The sequence below is a fragment of the Cupressus sempervirens genome, chromosome 9 (genome assembly GCF_028749045.1).
Source record: "Cupressus sempervirens isolate cs-2001-9-10 chromosome 9, ASM2874904v1, whole genome shotgun sequence".
Classification (NCBI taxonomy): Eukaryota; Viridiplantae; Streptophyta; class Pinopsida; order Cupressales; family Cupressaceae; genus Cupressus; species Cupressus sempervirens.
Window position 1 is genome coordinate 254,882,347 of NC_143126.1, and position 23,278 is coordinate 254,905,624.

Sequence of the window (23,278 nt, forward strand, 5' to 3'; positions counted from 1 at the left end):
GTGGGTATTCAGAAACAAGCTAGATGAATATGGTGAAGTCACAAGAAACAAGGCAAGATTAGTTTGTAAAGGATATGCATAAGAAGAAGGAATTGACTATGGAAAGACATTTGTCCTTGTTGCTAGATTGGAAGGAGTAAGAACTCTACTTGCTTATTCTGCATACAAAGGTTTCTAAATCTATCAAATGGATGTTAAATCCACATTTCTAAATAGCATATTAGAGGAAGAAGTTTACATAGAATAATCAAAAAGATTTGTTGATATTAACAATAAGAACGTGGTATGTAGATTACACAAAGAAACAAAGCTCTATATGGTTTGAAATAAGCACCAAGAGCATGGTATGAGAGACTTCATAAGTATCATGTGAAGATTGGATTTGAAAGGACTTATGATAATAGCAATCTATACATAAAGACAGAAAAAGGCAAAGGTATTTTGTTATCTGAAATTTTTGTTGATGATATCATATTTGGAGGTCAAGATGCTTTGTGTAAGGCTTTTGCAAATAAAATGAAGCAAGAAGTTGAAATGTCTATGTTTGGAGAGATCAAATTTTTTGTGGGTTTGCAAGTATATCAAATAAAATATGGTATATACATCACTCAATCAAAATATGTCAAGGAAATAGTGAAAACCTTTGGACTGGAGGATTCTAAACTAGTACGTACATCTATGGTGGTAGGACACAAGTTGTCAAAGAATGATGATTTAGCTGAAGTGAATCAAACATTATACAGTTCTATGATTGAAAAATTACAATATGTAGTACATAGCAAACTTGATATAGCATTATCTGTAGGGATAGTTGCAAGATTCTCTACCTATCCCAGGGAGAATCATTTGATGGTTGTAAAGAGAATAATGAGATAACTGAAAGAAATAGAGGAGTAGGGTCTATACTATAAAAAAAAATAAAAATTTTGAATTAAGAGCCTATACTGATGTTGATTGGGCTAGAAACATTGATGACAGAAAGAGCACCAGTGGAGGAGCATTTTTCTTAGGCAAGAGGTTGGTTACATGGACTAGCAAGAAACAAAATTGCACCTCACAATCTACTGTTGAAGTTGAATATGTTGCTACTACTATGAATTGTACAAACATTGTATAGATCAAACAGTTACTCAAAGGTATAAAGAAAGAGATCATAGAACCAATAACACTTTATTGTGATAATACAAGTGATATCAATATATCAAAGAATCATGTGATGCACACAAAGACTAAGCACATTGCAATCAAGTATCATTACTTGAGAGAATTAGTTCAAGATAAAGAGGTGAAGATGGAATATGTTAACACAAAAGAGCAAATTGCTGATATCTTCACAAAAGCATTACCTAAGGATGCTCATGAGTATCTAAGAGGTAAACTAGGGGTGATACCTCTATCAAAAGTTGTCTAAGTAAAAAAAGGAGTGGCCTGCATTAAATGAGTACTATCGCTTATTTGATTTATGAAGAGGATTTGATCAAAAGATGTAACAATAGTACCTAGAGGAAAGATTGAGTTATGATTTTGTAAAGGAATACAAGAATTAGTTAAGATAGTGATAACATGATGCATTGATAATCTACTTATGGTTACAAAGGTTGGTTATACTAAGAAAGCTTAGAAGAACAAGTTACACAAAGTTTGTATGTCAAGCTTGATTGAGTGGATAGTAGGTGTCAAGAAAACTCAGTGCAAGATGAGTAGAAAATCAATTGGAGCTAAGTAAAAGTCTATTCTAGTGTATGCCAAGAAAAATAGTGGATAAGTAAATTTTAGTTCATGTCGAGCACCAATAAACTTTAGTTCATACTGACTGATTCTATAGAGGATGCTAAGAAAGGCAGTGTGTGCCGAGCATTAGAAGCCAGATAATGCTAAGTGGTTGATTTATTTGAAAGATCATGAACTCGGTGGATCTAAGCTGACAAGTTTGTTTTCTTAGATTGTGTGAACTAGGTGAAAGATAAGATTGATGATCTAGTGGCATAGAATTCAAGGTAAATCATTTTTAGATGAATTCAAAGAGGATTCAAGGAGAAGTTTCTAGAGGAGATATGAAATATAGGGTAGATTCATTGTATCCTAACTAATCTTTCCTAACCCTAAATTGGATGATGGAGAAATAGTGGCAAAAGATCTTAATTTCCTATTTATAGGAATGATTGCTCAGAAGCAAAGGTTGTCATGCGCGAGAACCTAAAGAAGACAAGGAGTCAAGAATTTTGCTTCATCAAGCGACCTAAGAAGAAGAGTCTGCATTGGCATGTTAAGCAAGAAGGCTTAAGGGTATGAATGCTTGAAGGGTGAACAAGCTATTAGAGCTTAAATGTATGAAGGCTAAGCAGAATGGAGGACTAAAATAGAGATCTATAATCTGCAAATGGAATTGTAAATTATTATCAGATCAAGCCTTACTATTACTCTCTAATAATTGTATCAGTTTAGGGTAAATCCTTTGGATTGAGGTTGACCTAACAGTCATTTGTAAATCCTTTAACTGGGTGACATACCAAGTGAATGGTCTAAACTCCTCTAACAAGGTTCACTCCTAACAGGGTTTTTGAAATCCTTTAACAAGGTTGGCCTTTCACAAGGTATTACTTCAGAAGAGTGAAAAAGAGTAGCCTGTTACTAGTGGTTTTTCCCAAATTGGGTTTCCACATAAATCATTGTGTCAAATATGTTGTAGAATCTGTTATGTTTCATGTTTACATTTCTACAAGTTGATTTGACAGTAACCTACATGTTTTAAGTGATTTGTGATGTCCCTAATTTCAGAATGGATTTTAATAGGAAATAAGATTAAATACCAATATTAGATTATTAAATTATTATTATTATCTATTTTAAAAATACAAATATTAATTATAACAAATAAGATTAAAAAAATATTAAATATGTGTGATATACATATATTGGATATATCTCAAATATGTGTAATAATATATAATTCTTTAATATAATAATCTGATGGTATGTTTAATATAAGATTACATAATATTATTTAAATTAATAATATATTATAATAGTCTTATTAATATTAATAATAATTTATATAATTAATATAATAATTAAAAATAATATATATAATTAATAATTACCTTATTAATATAATTAATATGAAAGGACACAACTCTATGAAAACAGTCATATATATAATATATCAACGCACATTGAAAAAAAAAAGTGATCAGAGAGAAAAAAAATATTGCGAAAGGCATACGAATAAAAAAATATGGGAAAAATAAAGGAATGACCAGAAGGGTCATTACAATTGGTATCAGAGCAGGTTTTCTTGCCAACCTATGATAAATAACTGATGTAAAGCACTACTTCATATCATCATTGTGTATTTAGTCAAGACGACAGTTCTCCATAAATATTAAATTGGCATTGTTTACAGAACCTTGATGATTGTGACGGAACAAATCATTGCAATGAACATTTGTTACAGTTTTGAAAGCTAAGAGTTCTCAAACTATTAAATCTATCACAGACAAGAATTAAAATAGTACCAAGGTGTGTGAGAATTCTTAAGAGTCTTCTCTTTCTAGATCTGTCTCACTACAGTGAGCTAAAGGGTCTACCAAAGTGGATTAATGAACTCAAATGTCTCCGGCATCTCAATATAATTGGTTGCCAAGTTGAGCTGTTGAGTCATATGTCCAAAGGAATATCAAAGTTGGTGAATCTGCGGGTACTAAGATCGAGGCACCTGAAGTTATCTGTTGAAGAAGATAAATTCCTGAACTTGAAGGATTTTTCCAAGTTAACATGTCTTCAAGAGTTAAGCATAGAGGTTTAAGCATGAAATACAGTTGAATAGTTTGCAAGTAAAAACCTTTTCTCAGCCACTTCAAATGCATCATCTATTATTTAAATCTACTTTATGTGGTGTATAAGTTCAACCATCGAATAACTACACCATGCATTATGTGCAAACACTTGAACTTGAAAATTTCGCTATGCTGAGATGGGTATAAGATCTAACTGATCTGCTGCAAATCTCCTTACTAAGTTGTGACTGTACAGCTTATCCGGAATTACATACATTGCCTAACTTGAAAAAGTTGACATTGGATGGTAATACAAGTTGTGAGAATCTATCAAAAGTTTTTTAAAAGCCATCTAGCTTTCTGAAGTTACGCTTTCTCAATATTATGAATTTTTCTAAGCTAATGAAGCTACCAGATTTGGATAATGGAACAATGACCATTTTGGTGGCATATGAGGAACTATGATGTAATAAAGAGAAAATCTCTAATCAAAATGGCATATGAGGAACTATGATGTAATAAAGAGAAAATCTCTAATAAAGAAAATGACAACTAGTTGCATTCCCTTAGCCCTCTCCTAACATAGAAGTTCCTCTATATCTAACTTCATATCTAAATGGAATGAGTGGGCACTAGAAAGAAACTATCAATTTTGATAGAAGAGTTGAGCTGTGTGGTACCTATAATTTAACCAAACCTAACAGCACCATATTCAATAGGAAAGAAAAGATACAATGGCGTGGAATACAAAGTCAAAAGAATTAAAACACCTAAAGTTAAAAAGAGACGTGGGTGGCTTGAATCATGGCAGCATCAATGACATGACACCTATCAAGTGTCATGAAGGAATGGCATGGGAAAAAAGAACAAGAATTTGAAAGAATGAATCCTACTAATTTGAACTCTGGCCATGTGTAAAAGGCTATTTGCACTAGAAAGAAACTATCAATTTTGATAGAAGAGTTGAGCTGTGTGGTACCTATAATTTAACCAAACCTAACAGCACCATATTCAATAGGAAAGAAAAGATACAATGGCGTGGAATACAAAGTCAAAAGAATTAAAACACCTAAAGTTAAAAAGAGACGTGGGTGGCTTGAATCATGGCAGCATCAATGACATGACACCTATTAAGTGTCATGAAGGAATGGCATGGGAAAAAAGAACAAGAATTTGAAAGAATGAATCCTACTAATTTGAACTCTGGCCATGTGTAAAAGGCTATTGAAAAAATAGAAGATGACATATTAGTACTCTAACCATATACCAGAAATATCAATCTTTAAACAATAAGAGGAAGACCATGTTGACCTTGCTCGTAGAAAGGAGCTTCAAGTTTTAAAAATTGGTAAACAGGGTTGAATTTATAGGAGGGGCCCACAGTTATTGAATGGGCATTGAAGGGAGCAAGTTTTAAGATAAATCGAAACCAGAGTTGACAAAGGTATGGACCCCATCTAAATTATTAATTTAAAATATTGTTATCATTATTCAAATATTTTTCTATGGTTATGCTTCATTGCAAATATGAATATTGTATTGTTAGTAATATCTAACGAATATTGAATCATATATCTAAATATATATAGGAGAAATATGGAAGTCCAACTACTTATTATTATTATTAATGGTGGATAGATCTATAACATTATTGTTATTCTAAATAAGTATTGAAAATAAGTTCAATCTTCAATTATCTAATTTACAATAAGAAATATATGATATTAACAAGGAAGGAAATGAATGTTGTTTTCTTCAATCTAGTATAACCATAATTAATAGATTGTGGACATGTTTATAAATACCAGTATTTGATTACATAATGGATAGGAATTGTGTATAAGAGGTGTAAATCGCTCATGTTGAGTCAGTAAGGGACCCACGTAGATTGTGTCCAAACTTAAGATGTTGTAAATCTACTATCCATTACGAGATTTGATATATGGGATTATATTTCTTTCCACCATGTAATAATAAATGTAAATGAATAAAACCTTCAATAATATTAAAATAAAATGTACAATTATAAATTTAAATTAGTAAGATCATAAGACTCTTGTATTAGTCACATGATGGATAGGGAGTGTGCAAAGGGGGAGGAGTAAATCAGTCGCATTGGGGCAAAATGAATCCCAATATGGACTAAGGTCTGAGGGAGCCTCAAGCTGAGCGCGTCCAAATGCAGAGCCACAGTAAATCTTACATTCATCATGGGACCTACTGCAAAGGAAACAATTATAAAAATCTACTATCCATGTCAAAATTAAACATGTTCTTAGTGGGTAGGGAGTGTGCATAGGGGGAGGAGTAAATCGGTCGCGTTGCGGCAAAATGAATCCCAATATGGACTAAGGTCTGAGGGAGCCCCAAGCTAAGCGTGTCCAAACTCAAAGCTGCAATAACTCTAGCATCCACTATGAATTATACACCCTATTATAGTACTAGCTATAATAAATATGCACCTTCAATCTAACTTTTTTCAAGACAGGCGAAAGGAGCATGACATTCATGATCAAAGTGGTAAAATATTTCCTTACCCTTTTCTTATTTCAATTTGTAAGCTAGATTCTAACATGTATACTATGTGTCTACATCGTGTCTTCATGCATCAATGTGTTTGCTTCGTGTCTTCTTCCTATCTTCATGCATTCATGTCTACCTCGTGTTTGCATCGTGTCTTCATGCATTAATGTGTCTACTTTGTGTCTTCATTCATATGTTCTTGTACATGATATTATATACTAACATGTCTATTTTGCAAGTGCCTAACACATATACAAGAAAAAGAATAAACCCAGACTATGAATTAATGAGGATCAAATCAATTGCTTGAGGACAAGCAAATTCGAGGGGGGAGGACTCTGATGCCCCCAGTTTCAAAGTGGGTTTTAATAGGAAATAAGGATTAAATACCAATATTAGATTATTAAATTATTATTATTATCTATTTTTAAAATACAAATATTAATTATAATAAATAAGATTTAAAAAATATTAAATATATGTGATAAACATATATTGGATATATCTCAAATATGTATAATAATATATAATTCTTTAATATAATAATCTAATGGTATGTTTAATATAAGATTACATAATATTATTTAAATTAATAATATATTATAATAGTCTTATTAATATTAATAATAATTTATATAATTTATATAATAATTAAAAATAATATATATAATTATAATTACCTTATTAATATAATTAATATGAAAGGACACAACTCTATGAAAATAATCATATATATAATATATCAACGCACATTGAAAAAAATGATCAAAGAGAAAAAATGATGCAAAAGGCATACGAATAAAAAAAATATGGGAAAAAAAAAGGAATGACCAGAAGGGGTCATTACATGATTCCACAATGTTATGGATGCATGTATGATGATAAATGTTTTATGGGTTCAATAAGGTGTGAAAAGTTTTATTTATACATCTAGACCTTGGATAACTGATTCACCCCCCCACCTGCGCCTCTCAGTTATTCTAAAGGTATTCCAATGGACCAGTAAGTCAAAATTTTGTTGATTTGGGTGAGATAGATAAAATTGGACATGTATATCATCCCATATTCTAAGGCTCATAGTAACCCAAGAGAACAAATCTTTAGGGGTTTTGATGTTACATTTGAAAAAATGCAATGCACTAGCACCCTGCACCTTAGCAAGTGGCATCCCTTGAACAAAAAAGAGGGGAAGCACCAAATGTTATGTTGGTTCATAGAAATATCATCCCTAAAACCATCACCATCCTAACACAACTGTGTGGCTTGGTGACTTCTCAAGATTTCCAAATGCTTTTAACAACAAAAGTGTCATGGATTTGCACTAACCTTCAGGAGTGATGAGAAGGGTCTGAAAGTCAATCCCCTTTCTAGTCAGCATGTTGACTGGGAAATAGAAGAAATGCAATGCCTAAGAAGAATTTTCTAGGTCTCATCTCTAATGAGAACATGAATAACCATCTTGGCACAAAGAGCTATGCCCTGCTTCTAAGTAGAAAGAAGGCCAAGTCCTCCAAGCTCCTTCGGAAGAAAATAGTACTCCCATGTGACTCTTTGAAATCCATGATGATTGTCTCCAAAAGCCCAAAGAAAATCCCTAAGAAGTTTCTCTAGCTCCATGTAAGAGGCTTTGGAAGGAGCCCTACAGGAGAAATAATAGACATAGGCAGCTACCAAAATCTTGGAGCAAATATGGAACTTACCAACCATAGAGAGAGGCTTGGTAATACAGTAATCAAGATTATTCTCGATCTTGGAAGAATAGTGTTCCAAAGCTCCATAGGAGAGGCTTAAAAAGAAAAAGGAATGTAGAGAAATTGAAAATCCTCTCTATGTTGAATCTATTTCCGTTCATACTGTGAAAGCCATGGCAGGTCCAGAAGGAAAGATTATATGTAGAAGAGAGTTTTGTGCCATTGAATAGTTGAACCAAAGGCCAAACAAAAAGTATGAATATTGGAGACATTTTCCTCATCCTCAATGAGAGTGAGAAGGGAATCATCAGTGAATTGCCCATTGAGAATTTAGGTAGGAGACTCAGGTGGGGAAATACCTCTAGCAAGGACGGAAGAGATGGCATTGGCAAGCATGTATCCAAGCCCCTTTGCAAGCACATAAATGGTCGGAGCCAAAGGGAAACCCTAGTAGATAGATTTGAAAAGGCCAAAAGCTTTAGATTGTCTCCATTAATGGTGAACCAAGTAGTATATCTTAAATTTTAAATATATGATTATTTCTTAAATTCGAATTTATGTATGTCATTATCTCTAATATGAAGTCAATCACTAGAATGCTCTCTTTTTAATTTTATGTTTTCTTTTCTTTTAGAAAATGCTTCATATAAATATCAAATGATTATTACTAGGGGTAAGAAGATAAATAAAAGGTTATTGTAGAAAAAGATTACATATAGATTGCACTTTAACTTCAATTTAGATTTCAAAATAGTTATAGTAGTTTATATTTCTAGAATTACTTAGAATAGAGCTTTCATATAAAAGAGTTTATGTTTATTCATCACTTCTATTTTTTAATATACACAGTCAAGATTGACAAGAATCGTTTGCAAGATATGTTGAATTTTTCATTTATGTGTAGAATTGAAGACCTCAAAGTTACAAGTGAATCCAAACACCAAAACACTAGAGGCTGATGTTGGTGATGGACCTAACAGCTAGCAAGATAGACAGTTTGAGCCCAACCCAATAGCATCTCAATTTTCCATCATAGAATCTTGTTTTTCAAAAGATGAAATATTTTGTGTATATGGTTTACTATGGTTTTCATAAGTTCCCAATTCAATTTTTTTTTAAATGATGCATAGAAATGTTTATCTATTTTTTGTGATGAATTTTAATTTAAACATATATTAGTTGCAATAGATATTTTTTAGATTTAAAAATATTTCATAGTTATCAAATTAAAACCCTTATAATATCATACTTAAATTGCATTTATTTTTGTGTCATTATACTCATGCTAATGATTATTAGGAATTTCATCGTATAAGAATGTAAAATATGGAAAATAACATTCATCTGGGTGTTGGTAGTTTAGGCCAAGTGGAGCACTCTATCTGGTGTTACAGAGGATGTTTAACGTCATAGGCTATTATAGATTTAAAAGGTAAAATTAGGGCAATTGATGAACTTTTAATGCATAATCATGAGGCAGAGGCTAGAAATTTTGTGATAATGTCACAATTTGAGCCATCGGGGGTTTCAGTTAGATAGTATGTTGACATCATGCAAATTGATAATCCAATGGGTTGCTTGGAGTTGACAATAGGTATGGATCCGACACAAATGGAGTGGAGTCATATTAACTAATTGTTTGCTTGTACATTTTGTTTTTAATGTGCATATTGACTAGTTGAGCATGGCTTCAATTAGTGGTCTTTTTACTATGGATAGTTATTGGTATATATCGAGATGTACATTTTGGGATTTTGATGTGTTAATGTCATATGCATGCCAGTTGGATGTTGAGGCTGATCGGTTATGAGTATGTCAATAGTACCAATTTTTGATCTATGCTTGTGATTTTTTTGGTACAAGTATGAGGTTGGATTATAGCATTGATTTTTTGAGGTGTTAGATTCCAGAGTTTTTTGAGACTATGAGTTTGTATTAGTTTTACCAATGCAAATTGTTTTTGCATGGTTATTAGGTTCCTTAGTCTTATAAAATTGTAAAGATGTGCAAATATATTACATTCTAATTTGTAAGTGGCAACAAATAAAGGGTTTCTTGTGTTCTTTCCTTCACGAGCCATTGAACCAGCTCTATATTAATATATATATTTGCAGTGGCTTGTCGCTTTTTGCCAAAAAAAAATCATGTGAGTAACCAATAATCTAACTACATCCTTCATTGTAATCCAAAGGAGAATCTAGATACTATTATATTTTTCTCTTCATATTCTATATCTTGTCCATATGTTGATAAATCTTTAGTTGGGGAAACAATATGTATATTTTCCCAAAAATAAATGATCATCAACCAAATATTTAATATATTAAAAGGCTTGATTTGAATAGTTTCTTGGACCTTATGATAATTGTGTCATCACCCAAAAATGGTCATCTAGACTATTAGCCCCCTTCTCAGCATTTTGGCTAATTTAATTAATTATTTACCTAGACCAAATTTCTAATAATCAATTAATTTGATTATAACCTATAGTTTGACTATGCTATCCTAAGTTCATTATTTGATTAAAAGAACATGTCCCCTTTTAATTAAATAAAAAGACCCTATTCTCCTAACCCACTTAAAGTGCACACATAAAGTTCTTTTCTATTTTTGAAATTAAAAGAAAAGCTTATGAGACTTTTGTCTTATATGACAAGTCAACTCATTTTCTATTGGTTGACTTGTGTGTGCACATGGATCCCTCCCATTTTTGAATTCAACTATTGATCATCCACCCTCTCAATCTTGATCTCTACCATCTGTACAGCTTTAAAAGCAAGAGAGCTTCTCCCCTCAAAGGATTCACACTCTTGAGTATTGTTATGCTGTAGGAATTTCATTGGAGTGCTTAAGAGCTTCTTTTGGAGAGCATCATCTTCTTGTCTTCATCCTTTGCATTCAGGGCATTTTGTTGCATTGCATCTTAGTTTAGCTTGCACATAGTGTAGTTCCTTTTTCGCAAGTAGCTTAAAACACATAGTTTAACTAGGATGGTTGTAATACTTTCATTTGTGTAGCTTAGTTGCATTGTGCATTCCATTTTAGCATAGTTACATTTTTGCATTGCATGCATCAAAGGTTCTTTGACATTTGCATTCTTGCTCTTGCTCAAAGAATCTCCCATTTCATGGTTTACTGGCAAGGGTTGCATCTCTAAGGCTCAACTGAGAGCCATTTTGTGCTTATTATACACTTTTGCACTCCATGATTAGGGAGCCCTAAGCCGGCATTCAAGCTTTCCAACCCATGGAAAACCTTGGATAGAAGCATTTCAGGAAGTGCACTATTTTTTGTATACAAGTTGTAGTATGTCTTAACAATTTGTTGGGATAGAAGAAAGAGTTATTTGAAGATTGAATGGGTAGTGAAATGATAAATAGATTTTACCAAATAAGTTGTGAAAATGATGAAATAATTGAATAAAACTAGTATTATGTTTCCTCAATAAAAAATAATAGTTAATTTTGTAGAATTATATTGTGTTAGAATGGAGAAATTAGATTCAAACACAACACTAGGACACTTGTAAAAAAAAATCCTCATTAGAGATGATAGGTTTCTTTAATTGTTTTCAATTGCCTCATTTAAAATTTAGTCCTCCAAAGATTGCTTAACTTTTCAATGTTTTACAATTGTATTTCTACTCTTAAAAACTATATTATGAACTTGTAAAAAAGTAGATACTTGCAGGTATATGATTACATTAGTATAAATATCCTAGATATTGTGATTTGTGTTGATATTAAATGAATAAAAGAGACAAATGTGCCTTGCATCAAAGATAAACCACACAAAACTCTTGTTGGAAAAAAATGTGTAGTCATTAATGTTCTTATTGTTGCATAAACTATGTGTTTGTAGTGACATAGTTAAAAAGTGATGAGGTGTCAATGTGGGTAGCAATGTCAAAATTTGACTTCTAATACAATATTTGAATGTTTACTTCTCTTGTTATTCAAGTAGTTTTTTTATGCATTTATTTCAATCATCGAATAATCTTTATTATTGATCCATAATTTTATGAGTAATCTATGTTTGTTTTTTGTCCCCTCAACAAATAATTATATTCCAAGTTATCAAGAATGAGTGACAATTTAGTTCTAGGTAGTTGAAAGAGTTGAGCTTATAAATATGATGAAAGAAATCATGGATGGGATCAATTGTCTTATATCCTTCATTTTTTTTGAAGTACTCTATTTTTCATTATCATTGTTGTAAGTTAATTATTTCCATGAATGATAGCATATGTGCATAGAGCATCTACGAAGAAGTAATTATATTTTGTTGTTAAATCAATGGGTGTAGTTATCCAAATTTATGTCTACTTGAGGAAATGTGTTGCACATAACTAGTTTCTATATTTTCCTCTTTTTATTAGGTTGAGGGAATGATCATATTGAGTATCTCCCCTCTCTTATGTTTATGAACCCTTACCTTTTGTTGAAAGAATATCCCCTCTACCCTAGATGCCATGATAAATGAATAAAATGCATAAGAAAATTAAACACGGATGCCTCATATTAGATATCATCCTTGAGCCCACAAACATTTCTACTTACAAACATAGGTTTTGGAATGGTTGGATATAGTCATTGACTAATCATGTTCATTATAGTTTAGCTATCTCATTTTTTCTTTGATAAATAGTCATTATAAAAATAAAAATAAAAATTGTTTCTAAAAATTAACCTTGTAATTGTTTTTCTTCTTTTGAGTGCTAAATTACCCATATGAAATAAGTTATTCAAGATCTAAAAATAGGGAATCCATCGTAACATGATTTCCACATGTAATGTTATGTATATTAAGAAATTTTAATTTGATTAATTTAGGTGTCATACATGTTTTTAGGTTACGCAATATCTGGATCATAGATGGATTGTTCTAACAGTCTATCTCAATCAACTAGAATATATTAGTGATCATTGGTGTATGGGTTTGCATTTTTCATAATGAGATTGGTACAATTATTGAAATCTAGGAGAGACAATAATAGCACATTTAGGCTAACCCTTTTTGTATACATGTTCTGCATAACTTCTTATAAATGGAACATTTATGAAAAATATCATGTTGAAGTAACATCTCATTTGAACTCTATTAGTTCATAGAAATATCATATTAAAGTAACAACTCATTTTAACTTGACAGTAGAAAATAGCAAAATGAGTGCCTCATATAACAAGGTCAGAAGAAGGAAATTAATCAAACAAAAGAGAGAAGCACTCAAAAGAGAGCAGACATAAATAAAGATATATTTTCCCAAACTAATGGAGTACAACCCTCCCTTGGTAAGCAATGAAGATGAAAACATGGAATGTTAAGAGATTATATGCCCTTGACAAGAGGAACATAAAAAGGCACTCAATCGATATACTTATCCTATCAATGTCAATTTGTGTGATATCTATAGATACTCAAGAACTTTCCTAATGTTTATTTTTACAATAGAAAAAATTAGGGATGTTGATGAACACTGTTAGGACTTGTGAGGCAAGTCTCTTCATCTTAGACAAGCATCACTAATCAATACGATGATTTTGAAAAGTAAAGAAATAAAAAAATCAATCTTAATCCATGCTTCAATCCTTTTGTATCAATTAGTGTAATGTTTATAAATACTTTATACCTACAAAAGAGACTTACATAATGTTTATTTCTACAATGGAAAAAATTAGTGGTGTTCAACATTGTTACAACTTGTGATGTAAGCTAGCATCTTAAACAAGTATCACAAATCGATTTGTTCAACATTGTTAAAACTTGTGTTACAAGGCTATGCATCTTAAACAAGCATCACTAATCAATTCATTAATTATGAAAAAGAAAAAAGAAAATATTCATCCTTTCACTGTTAATGTTTGATGTTTATAGAGACTTTACACCTACAAAAGAGACTTTAATAATGCTTATTTATAGAATAGAAAATAAAAGTTAATAGCCTAATTGAACACTATTAGAACTTGTGATGCAAGATTCTTCGTCTTAGATAAGCCTCACTAATCATTTCAATGATTTTGGAAAAAAACGAACAATAATACAAGTAATGTTGTTATAATAATGTATTAAAATAACCTAGTACAAAAGGTAGGGTTTTGTCATTTGTTGATTTACAAGTTAATATGACTAATGTGAAAATTGTAAGAATTAGGTGAGGTGATCTTCCACTGGGTACAAATTTAGGGCAGCAGCTATAGAGACACAAAAATCATCCCTCATACTAAGGGAGGACATTTTTTTTAAGTTTTCAAAACTAATAGAACTAAATATGTTTTTCGTACATAGATTTAGTGGATTGATTTAAAGATGAGAACGATAAGTTCGTAATAGATTAGTCTCCTAATAGATACAAATTGTCATGAAGTAGTTTCCTTATACTTTAACGCAAACAATTGTGTTTCAAAGAGTTCAACTTGTAGATATGAAAACAACTAACATAACAACTTTAGTCAAATCTGTAGCCACATATTTAAACTTAACAAATGATCATATCATCTATCATTCAAAAATTATCTAACACCAATTAACTTATATATTCTTTAATCAATCTAAATAAAAAATGAAAAAACAAACCACCAAATCCATCAAAATCATGTATCTTAAGACAATATAATTAAGACGCCCACAAAAAAATCAAAGAAAACAAAATACGTAGTTTTTAACATTATATACTGTAAATTTTCGGAAGTAATAGCACTACTATGTTGAAAGCACTTTCCCAAAATAAATATATGAAAGTTGTCTAAATTATAGGGATGACTTAAATAAGTATTAAACTATTCAAATTAACTTCAGTAATAGTAACTCTCCAACCGTCTCAAGGTTTAGACATACGTGTGTAAAGTCCTGTCACAAGTTATATTAGAGTAAGAGAAAACTCAAACTTTCAATTGCTTTCAAACTATGTCAATAAGTTATGTTAAATTTTGCTCGAATTGAGATAGTTGGGGGGTAGGTTTTGAAAATTCGTTAACAAGCCAAGAAAAACGACAGGCAACACAGCTATATTGTTAAATTATCTCCTTCAATGGACGGCAGGTGAGTATGTTCCGAGGACGTGTGTGCTACAACATGCAAACTTCGCAAGAAACGAGGAATGTCCATTTCACGCCCTTCACATGGGGACGCAAAAGTTGAATTTCAGATGCAATTAATTTTTTTGATTCCTGCCATGCTGTCTACATTCAATGTGCAGGTTATTTCTAAGTAGTTAGAAATACACCATACTCATAACGGGTTCTCTTAAGGTTGCGTCAGCTTATCTTGAAGTAGTAAAATCGCATGTCAATTCTTTCAAACCCTAAGAATTTGATTTAATCCGGTATGATAACAACCAAGGTTGGCACCGACATACAAATTTGATTTAATCTGAAGTGTTTTCCACACCCTAAGAAAAGGGCAAGTTGCCCACCGACATACTTTTATCACGATGGATCGGGTAAAATGTAAATTAGGCCATTCCGTCCTTGACAGTTTTCTTCTTTTCTACGTGTCTCTCATTTAACCTGCTTTCCTAGATTGCTTTGAGCTTTAAATAACCATTTATGGATTGTACTTTCATTGGAAGTGTGACCCTGTTGAACTTCAAATTTATACTGTAAAAATTATAAACTAAGCTTTACTGCATTAACAGACCAATCGGCAACCTAAACCTATATTCTGAGTGGTGAACCAGAATTGTAATTGTGCCAGAAAAGCTTACTAAGCTCAAGCGTACTCAAAACCACCTACAGTGTTTTCCATGTTATGACAATTGTTCTGTAAGTTATATTGTTTCTTAAAATGCGATGCATGTGTAATGCAGAATTGCTTGAGAGAAAGGAAGAAGAAAGCGTATCAATTAGAAAGTGTTCCCATCCCAAATTAGAACGTTCGTCGATAAACAAGTAACCAATTGCAATTTAACTCTTGTTCATCATGAATATAATGCCCAAATAAATCAATGACAATTCTTTCAGCACTCAGGATCTGCACCCACCGAAGCAACTGCACCTGAGAGCTTTTGGTGCTGCTGAGAAATTTTGGAGGCCAATCTGCAGTCAAATGATCCCGTGAAAAGCATACCTTTTTCAAATGAAATTTAAAAGGATTATTATTTAAAACTAAACAGCTGGGTGAAAAATCTTCGCCCGCACAGCTCCCTACAAACTCTCCGCAAATGCTGAAAACTGGGTAACTCAACGTATTATAGAAGCCTTCTATTATTAATTGATTCATGGGTCCACCAGCAAATCACAAATAGGAAAACGTTCAAACCCTCGTGAGGCCACATTCTTCAGATCTATAGGCTTAAGCAACAACAGTGCATGTTGTGAAGTTAAAAGCTTTTATTTGTTTGTACCAAAAACGATCTACTTCGTATATCTACGGTTCCCAATGAACATATCAAAGTTGGTCAATTTTTTGGTGAATTTCTATAAGTGACAGCTTTCCCACATTTACAGAGTTCTTTGTAGAACTCTTAGAGTGCAAGGTGGACTAAAAGTAGTATTTTAAATCGTTTGCTCAATACCTGTCACTAAGACCCCCAATAGTCACTCACTTGAACAATAGTATTTTTTGTACAAACGAGCATGATCAACTATTAGTACATATGTGATCAACAATAAGTACATATGTGATCAGCTATTAGTACATGTGCGATCATTTGTTGGACTTCTAATGGCAATAATTGGAAAGGGCAGGTACCGATAATTGGATGTTTGGACGTAACGACAATGCATACATGAATAACAAGAAGCTCGTTTCCCTTAAGAATAACAGAAAAGTTTCTTTGTAAAGTTTTATAGCTTTTAACACAAACAACCACAATGCAAATTTGTGAAGTTCAGGTTTTGTTTGTGCAGAGATATCTTACCTAAAAATTTCTTTGTGGAGGGATTAAAATCAGAAGGTATGTGCACCTCTTAATTGAGAGAAAGTTAGTGCAAATAGAACACACACAAACACGATAAATACATGTCCCACATATCTAATCCATGTCTCCCATAAAGGTGGATCACATTCTACAAGCTCTAGACCGACTAGCTTTAAAGTTACAAGATACCGCGCACATTGGCAAGCTTGGGTAAGAATCCATTCCTCCCGGATTAAATTTTCCAAGCGCATAGCTTTTCCGGTTTCAAGATTACAAGAAATGACACCTATTGGTAAAGCTTGTGCAATAATCAAAAGCCGAAGACCCTGGGAAAAAAAAATTCTAAAGACAAACTCTGTTTTAGTTTGTTTGCATGGATTACATGTTCTGATCCAACGATGAGTTGAAATAGAGAAACAAATCTTCTATTAAATGTTTCCAACCTTTACTCTCCACGTTTTGGTTTCAAAAAATTCAGTGAGAATCCCATGTGTAAATGAAACTCCAAGCTTTACCCAAGAACTGCAAATGGCTACACGTTTTGTATGGTCCTACCCACAAATACTTTACATGATTGAATGTGTTAGACGCTTCATGGTAATTAAGGTGAGTGCTTGGATATTCTGTGTCACTGTCTACAATTTTGCGGAAAATTCTCTGAATGTTTTACAGAGCCTTCCTTTATGTTATGTGGAAGAATATATGCGAAGTATCGTCTGTATAAGAATCAAGTCCATGGACATGTATTCCTTGTGTATTTGAGATCTAATAATTTACATATTCAAAATGAATTATGATTGACGAACGTCAATTCCATGGCCACATAAAGGATCTGAAAATGAGCTTTAATCATATTTCTGTTACCAGTGTCTTCTCATCCATAATAATCAGAACAATATACAAAATGAACATGAATCCCAAAAATATAACGAGTATTGATGATAAAAAATAAACTCAGAATGGATCTCAAAATTAGAGTATTAAAGATTTAACTGGTCATGTACCGATGTTTGGCTACAGTGAATCTCATAGTACATCAGAAAGCAAACAAAAATATTTCGATGATAAAACTTGAATCATTCTGTGTAATTTCTTTGCAATATTATTCCTAGTTGAGTATTCCTTCCAAAATTTACAATGGTAAACAGCAAATATAGAAAGCAATCTGAAACATTGAATCGTTCAAGACCATCCATTACTGCATCTTGCGCAAAGAGCATAACTAATTTATTGTACAAAAACGTATCATCGATTGGCTTTACTAAAAAAAATTAGTAAAATGACAACAATCAACTTACTCAAAATGACACATTTTAAGAAAATGCATTCAGATCAAGCACAGAAATACAAAATCTAAACCTTTTGAAATATATAAGCTCTATGATTGAGCCCAGTTACAATGAGAACGGAGTTTTATAGTACATATAGTCTTCCATCCATAACAAGTAAATCATGACATATGCAATATGGACCAATTTTTGCCCCACGCATTATTTTTTGGCCCGCATTTTCTTTAGACAAAATGAACTCCGTACTCTACAAACAGTCATTTCTAGATTATGTGAGACAACATGCTTGCTCCCTTTACAACCTTCTCCAAGTTATTGATAATAGAAAACTTGGATAAATCATCTCAGCGAGAAAGCTTATGGTTGCAGTTATTAGGGAGATTAAGACTTCCAAGACCAAAAAAAGGAAAATAAGTGTACACAATCCAAATTCCTAAGTCAATACTAACCACCTTATTTGGGGTCACAATGTTTGGGATCAATGTGTTTAGTATCATCATAGTTCTTGGAGTCCTCAGGGTGTTTTGGCTCCCCATACTGGTGGGAGTCATAATAATAGTCATCGTATTCTCCACTCCCCTCAGCCTCTTCCTCTCCTCCATTTCTTGGAGCAAACTCATCTCCCTCCTGTTCATCCTCCTCCCATAAGAAAAGATCAGCTGTATTATTCTCCCGTGGAGGGGGAATTTTCGCCTCTTCTAAAATTTTGTTAATTTCTTCTAAACTCTGAGGAGGGCTACCAGAGTCATCAAATTGGTAGCTTGCTTCTGCACCTTCCATGAGTTCCCTCGGCAAGTTTCTCCTGAACCAAGGGTGGCTCCTAATCTCCTGAATTTTAATCCTCTGAATTATCCAGTACAACTCATTCAGTTTAGAATCATTAAAACAAAAACCCAACATTTTAGAGTTAAGTAAAAGCTACTGAAGCATCAAGAAAAGAGAAACTACCTTGGCGGGATTGGCCACAAATATTCGGGCAAGAAGCTGTTTGCACTCAAGAGACACATGCACATAGTCGGGAATTGTGTATTGAACATTCATTATACGCTGACAGATCAAGCAGAGATATCAAATAAGATTACTTTTAACATGCATTGGGCCAAAGTATCTGTGTGAGCTGTCAAAATATATTTAGCCATTTAGAAGATTAACTCCATGGTCTATAGGACCTAAACAAGATCAGTTGACATGTTTTGAAAAAAAAATCTCATTGAGAAAACGGTGCATTTTCCTCCAACCTGCTTACAAATTCAAAAAAAAATTGTTGCAATTACTAATACAAAAGAAAATGTCTACCTGAATTGTTTTCCTGAAATTTTTGGGGTCCTCTTGGTCCTCAAATGGGTAAGCCCCCACTAACATCACATACAGTGTTACCCCACATGACCAGACATCTGCAAGCTGAGAAATCCACGCGCAATCAACTTTTTAACGTTATAGAACGCATACGAATTTGACTTTTCATATTTCTGCAAGATTAGATGGATTACCTTCCCATCGTACTCTTTCCTTGACAAAACCTCAGGGGCAATGTAAGCAGGTGTCCCTACTGTTGACTTGGGCCGTGACTGAAGGAGAGAATTCTGAAAATATAAAATGTACATAAGACAATTATAACAGAATTTGGTTAAAACATAAAGTAATTATGAACAAATAAAAGATCGAAGATATACATGATGTAATACAGCTACTGTGTGGAAAAGAATGCCAAAGACATATATACACTTTGTACGTGGCAATTCTGATAAAAACAGAACACTAAAATTCACATAATGATTATGCAACTGTTAACAGGAAAACAGTACCAAACACACAACTTATATACCGCAAATATGAGGAAAATAAGCTATGAAGGTATGCACAAACTATAGGGCAGCAATTATGGAAAAATTGCAAATGACGAGAATGTAATAAACATATCTAAGAAAGATTAGTGAAGTATACAACGCATATACAGCAGCTATTTTAATATTAGCGAAGGTTTAAAATGTGTACTGTGTCATATTAAAAACATAATAGTGATTATGTACACAGAAATACCACAGCAATGAAAAAAAATAAAAATCTAAGATATGCTTTGTCATAAAATTGTCAAAATGAGCTTACAATTTTACATTCAGCCCTAAATAAAGAATGCTAAAATTAAGAGAATGTGTATACAGACTTTGTTGGACAAAAACGGTAAATGTTACTCTGGACATGTCCACTGTAAAAAAAACTTGGATCACTGATGACAACCATCCATAAGAAAGAGAGGGCAGTTAAGGAAAATTAAAAACAGACTTTACCTTCGAGTATCCAAAATCACAAATCTTAAGCCGGGGTGCAGGGCTTCCATCCAGTAACGTATTCTCCAGCTTAAGATCACGGTGACAGACTGCCTGCAATATTTTCCTATCAGATCAAAAACTCCCGAGGGCATTATGCAATCTACACTACCAAATAATATATTTTACAATTCCTGGAAGAAATTTGACCTTGGAATGGCAATAGCTAACCCCAGAAATAAGCTGCTGGAAGAAAAACCTGGCCTGTTCATAACAGAGAGTTTCTGTAAATCAGCTGTAACTGTGAAATAATGACCATCCAAACACACAAACTTAAATAAAATGAAAGTGAACAATGACTATAAGCAATTTGGGTGCACATACAGCATGGATTTTAAATATTGTTTATCATCACCTAAGAGTGGTAATGTAAAAGAAATTCTGACAAAATGGCAATTCAAAAAAAAGTTAATAATTGTATTCAGTTAAAAACAATGTCTTGCTATTTAGGCTCCCAGTCATCTTATATCATTTTTGGTACAGAAGGAAGTGAGTGGACTCTTCAGATAACTACGCTCCGCCAAAAAGCCTTGCCCTCCTCACCGTATATACAGTTTTTTGATTTTTTTAGAAAATTAAAATAAATCTTATTTTAAGGTGCCAAGGCAATGAAGTCTGTGTTTGTTTTAGTAAGCAGTTTTTTTTTATGTTGTCAGGACAACTAACACCCTGTCTCCATGCTGCTGCTTAAATCAATTTTGTGCTTAAATTTAAGCAATATAGTGTTCCCATGCAAAATAAAAATTGTAGGAAAAAGAAAATTTAGACATCTTTTACTAGTTTTGTGGAGTGGCTATTTTTTAGCGAATAAAAATAAGCTGTGGGAAAAGAGGGGGGCTAGAATAAGCAGCAGCTGCTTATTGAAAAAAGTGACATGTCTTCACCACATATTTTTCATACCCTTTTTATTTGCCTATATTTTAGTTTTCAGAATTATTTATAAGAGAAATGGTTAAAAATTGATTTAAAAATAATATTTAGAACACTCCTTAAAATTATGCAGAAAATATTATGATTCATGGGGCCCCACTAGCTCCACAAATTATACCATAAAACAATGAGCAATTGCTGCTAGCAAAAATAAGCTAAAAACAAAATCGAGAAATTTGCAATAGAAACATACTGGTTCTTAACTAAACCCTCAAAGTTTACAGTAGCTCACAAAGGCTCGAGGCATGGCTTTAGCTCCCTATGGTGGCAATCTGTCCTATCCTGGTGTAGTAGAGAACCCTAGGAGTTTATTGTAGCTCATACAGGAGTGCGGCATATCCTAATTCGCCAAAATGGCACATCTCATAATAATAAAATAAATAGATAAAAATAAATTAAATAATTTTTTTTAAAAACAGTAAAGCAATGAATTTTCAGCAATTTCCATGGTAAAATTCTAGTAACAAGTTAAGACCAGAGACATCGAAATCCAATAGAATTAAAACAGTTAACTCGAGGATAACATTACAATTACACGTTGTTGCAAGATATCAGTTGGACGGATTATTCGAAGCATTTGAGTCAATTTTTAGCACACATACATGTAATCTTGAACAAGTAAAAAATCTTATACTGGCTCCAAGAACCAGGCTACCTTAATACAAACCAAACCTGATGTTTTTAATCATTCCGATTCAAATATGTTCTACTTAGTAACCCTACACCAACAAAAACTGTAAACCCCTACCTCATCCTCGCTAAAGCGGCCGGCGTTACAAATACGCTCGAACAGCTCCCCACCAGCAGCATACTCCATGACTATGGCAAGATGAGTGGGAGTTAACACCACCTGCCATTAAAAAGCACTGCAAATTTATTTAAAGAAAAATGTGGGCGTTATTATCAAAAGGGCAATCAACGCTCAGACAAAGCGGCTACAGTTAGAAAGCACCACAACAACATGCCAAACGAAAAGCCTCTGCCTCGAGTAACAACTGATCTACACATAACGACAAGCACAGCCACCAGGACTCGAACAGCAAGCATACCTCCTTGAATCGAACAATATTCGGATGCCTGAGCATCCGGTGGTTTATAATCTCCCGCATAACGTTCTGGTCTATCTACAAACACCACAACGGATTCAAATCCACAACAAATCCATTCTATTCAAAGCAAGAGGTAAAGAAAGAAATCAACAAATAAAACTTTACAAATCCCGCGGCTCAGAAACCCTAACTCGCTGCTCCAACAAACAAAAACAATCCATCGCCATTAAAATCACACAATACCTTAGGGCCTCGCTCAATATACTTCATGGCAACGAGTTCCTTGGTCTTCTTGTCCCGCATGAGCTTAGCCACGCCGAAATTTCCAGCGCCGATGTCTTTCACAACTTCAAAACGATCCATGACGCGCACAGCAAGCAGATCTGGTGTTTCCGGCTCCGTCTGGATTCGATCGCCCGACCTACAACTATAAAAAGCTGCCGCCGCCGCCTTATCCTGGCTCAAGATAGCTGCTACTTACTCCACTTCTTTCTGTCCGGAGCAGAAAAAAAATATTTATCCCGTGCTTCGCAAATCCACTTACAAAATTCGATCCTTTAACTTCCAACAGGTCCCCTACACCCATTTGTATTCGACGTTCCGCGTGTTGAAAAATGATTCATTTTCCGTCCTCTTTTTCCGCGGACTCTTACTTTTCAACATTCTTGCGGTTTACTTTACCTCTGACCAACACTTCGAGGAGTGTCATGTTTTGGGGTACCGTTTTAAAATCAACTTAACCGCGATGTTTAGAATCTGGTTTAGCGGTTGATGAGTTTTATGAGAGTGACTTGTGACGAGGACACCACCGACGCAGGTGCATTGTAACTTCGCTT

At 33.2% G+C, this 23,278-nt stretch overlaps 1 protein-coding gene across 1 annotated transcript; it reads right to left on the minus strand.

Annotated features, from left to right (window-relative positions):
- Positions 1-18,192: 18,192 nt before the first annotated feature.
- Positions 18,193-23,001, minus strand: LOC149538414 (serine/threonine-protein kinase SRK2A-like). Its single transcript, XM_089799724.1, has 9 exons — positions 22,686-23,001; positions 22,443-22,517; positions 22,142-22,243; positions 20,614-20,667; positions 20,425-20,517; positions 19,627-19,719; positions 19,433-19,537; positions 19,085-19,183; positions 18,193-18,979 (listed from the first exon to the last, which is right to left on the minus strand). The coding sequence occupies exons 1-9, from the start codon at positions 22,803-22,805 to the stop codon at positions 18,590-18,592; spliced, it is 1,131 nt and encodes a 376-aa protein (XP_089655850.1). The 5' UTR covers positions 22,806-23,001; the 3' UTR covers positions 18,193-18,589.
- Between the last annotated feature and the right edge of the window lie 277 nt (positions 23,002-23,278).

What these genes read in the sequence shown, in the direction of transcription:
- LOC149538414 (XM_089799724.1), bottom strand. Translation starts at nt 22,805, where the DNA reads ATGGATCGTTTTGAAGTTGTGAAAGACATCGGCGCTGGAAATTTCGGC. An exon ending in ATATTGAGCGAGGCCCTAAG is followed by an intron (nt 22,518 to 22,685) that starts GTATTGTGTGAT and finishes TGGTGTTTGTAG; the next exon opens with ATAGACCAGAACGTTATGCG. An exon ending in GGAAAGAGTACGATGGGAAG is followed by an intron (nt 19,538 to 19,626) that starts GTAATCCATCTA and finishes TGGATTTCTCAG; the next exon opens with CTTGCAGATGTCTGGTCATG.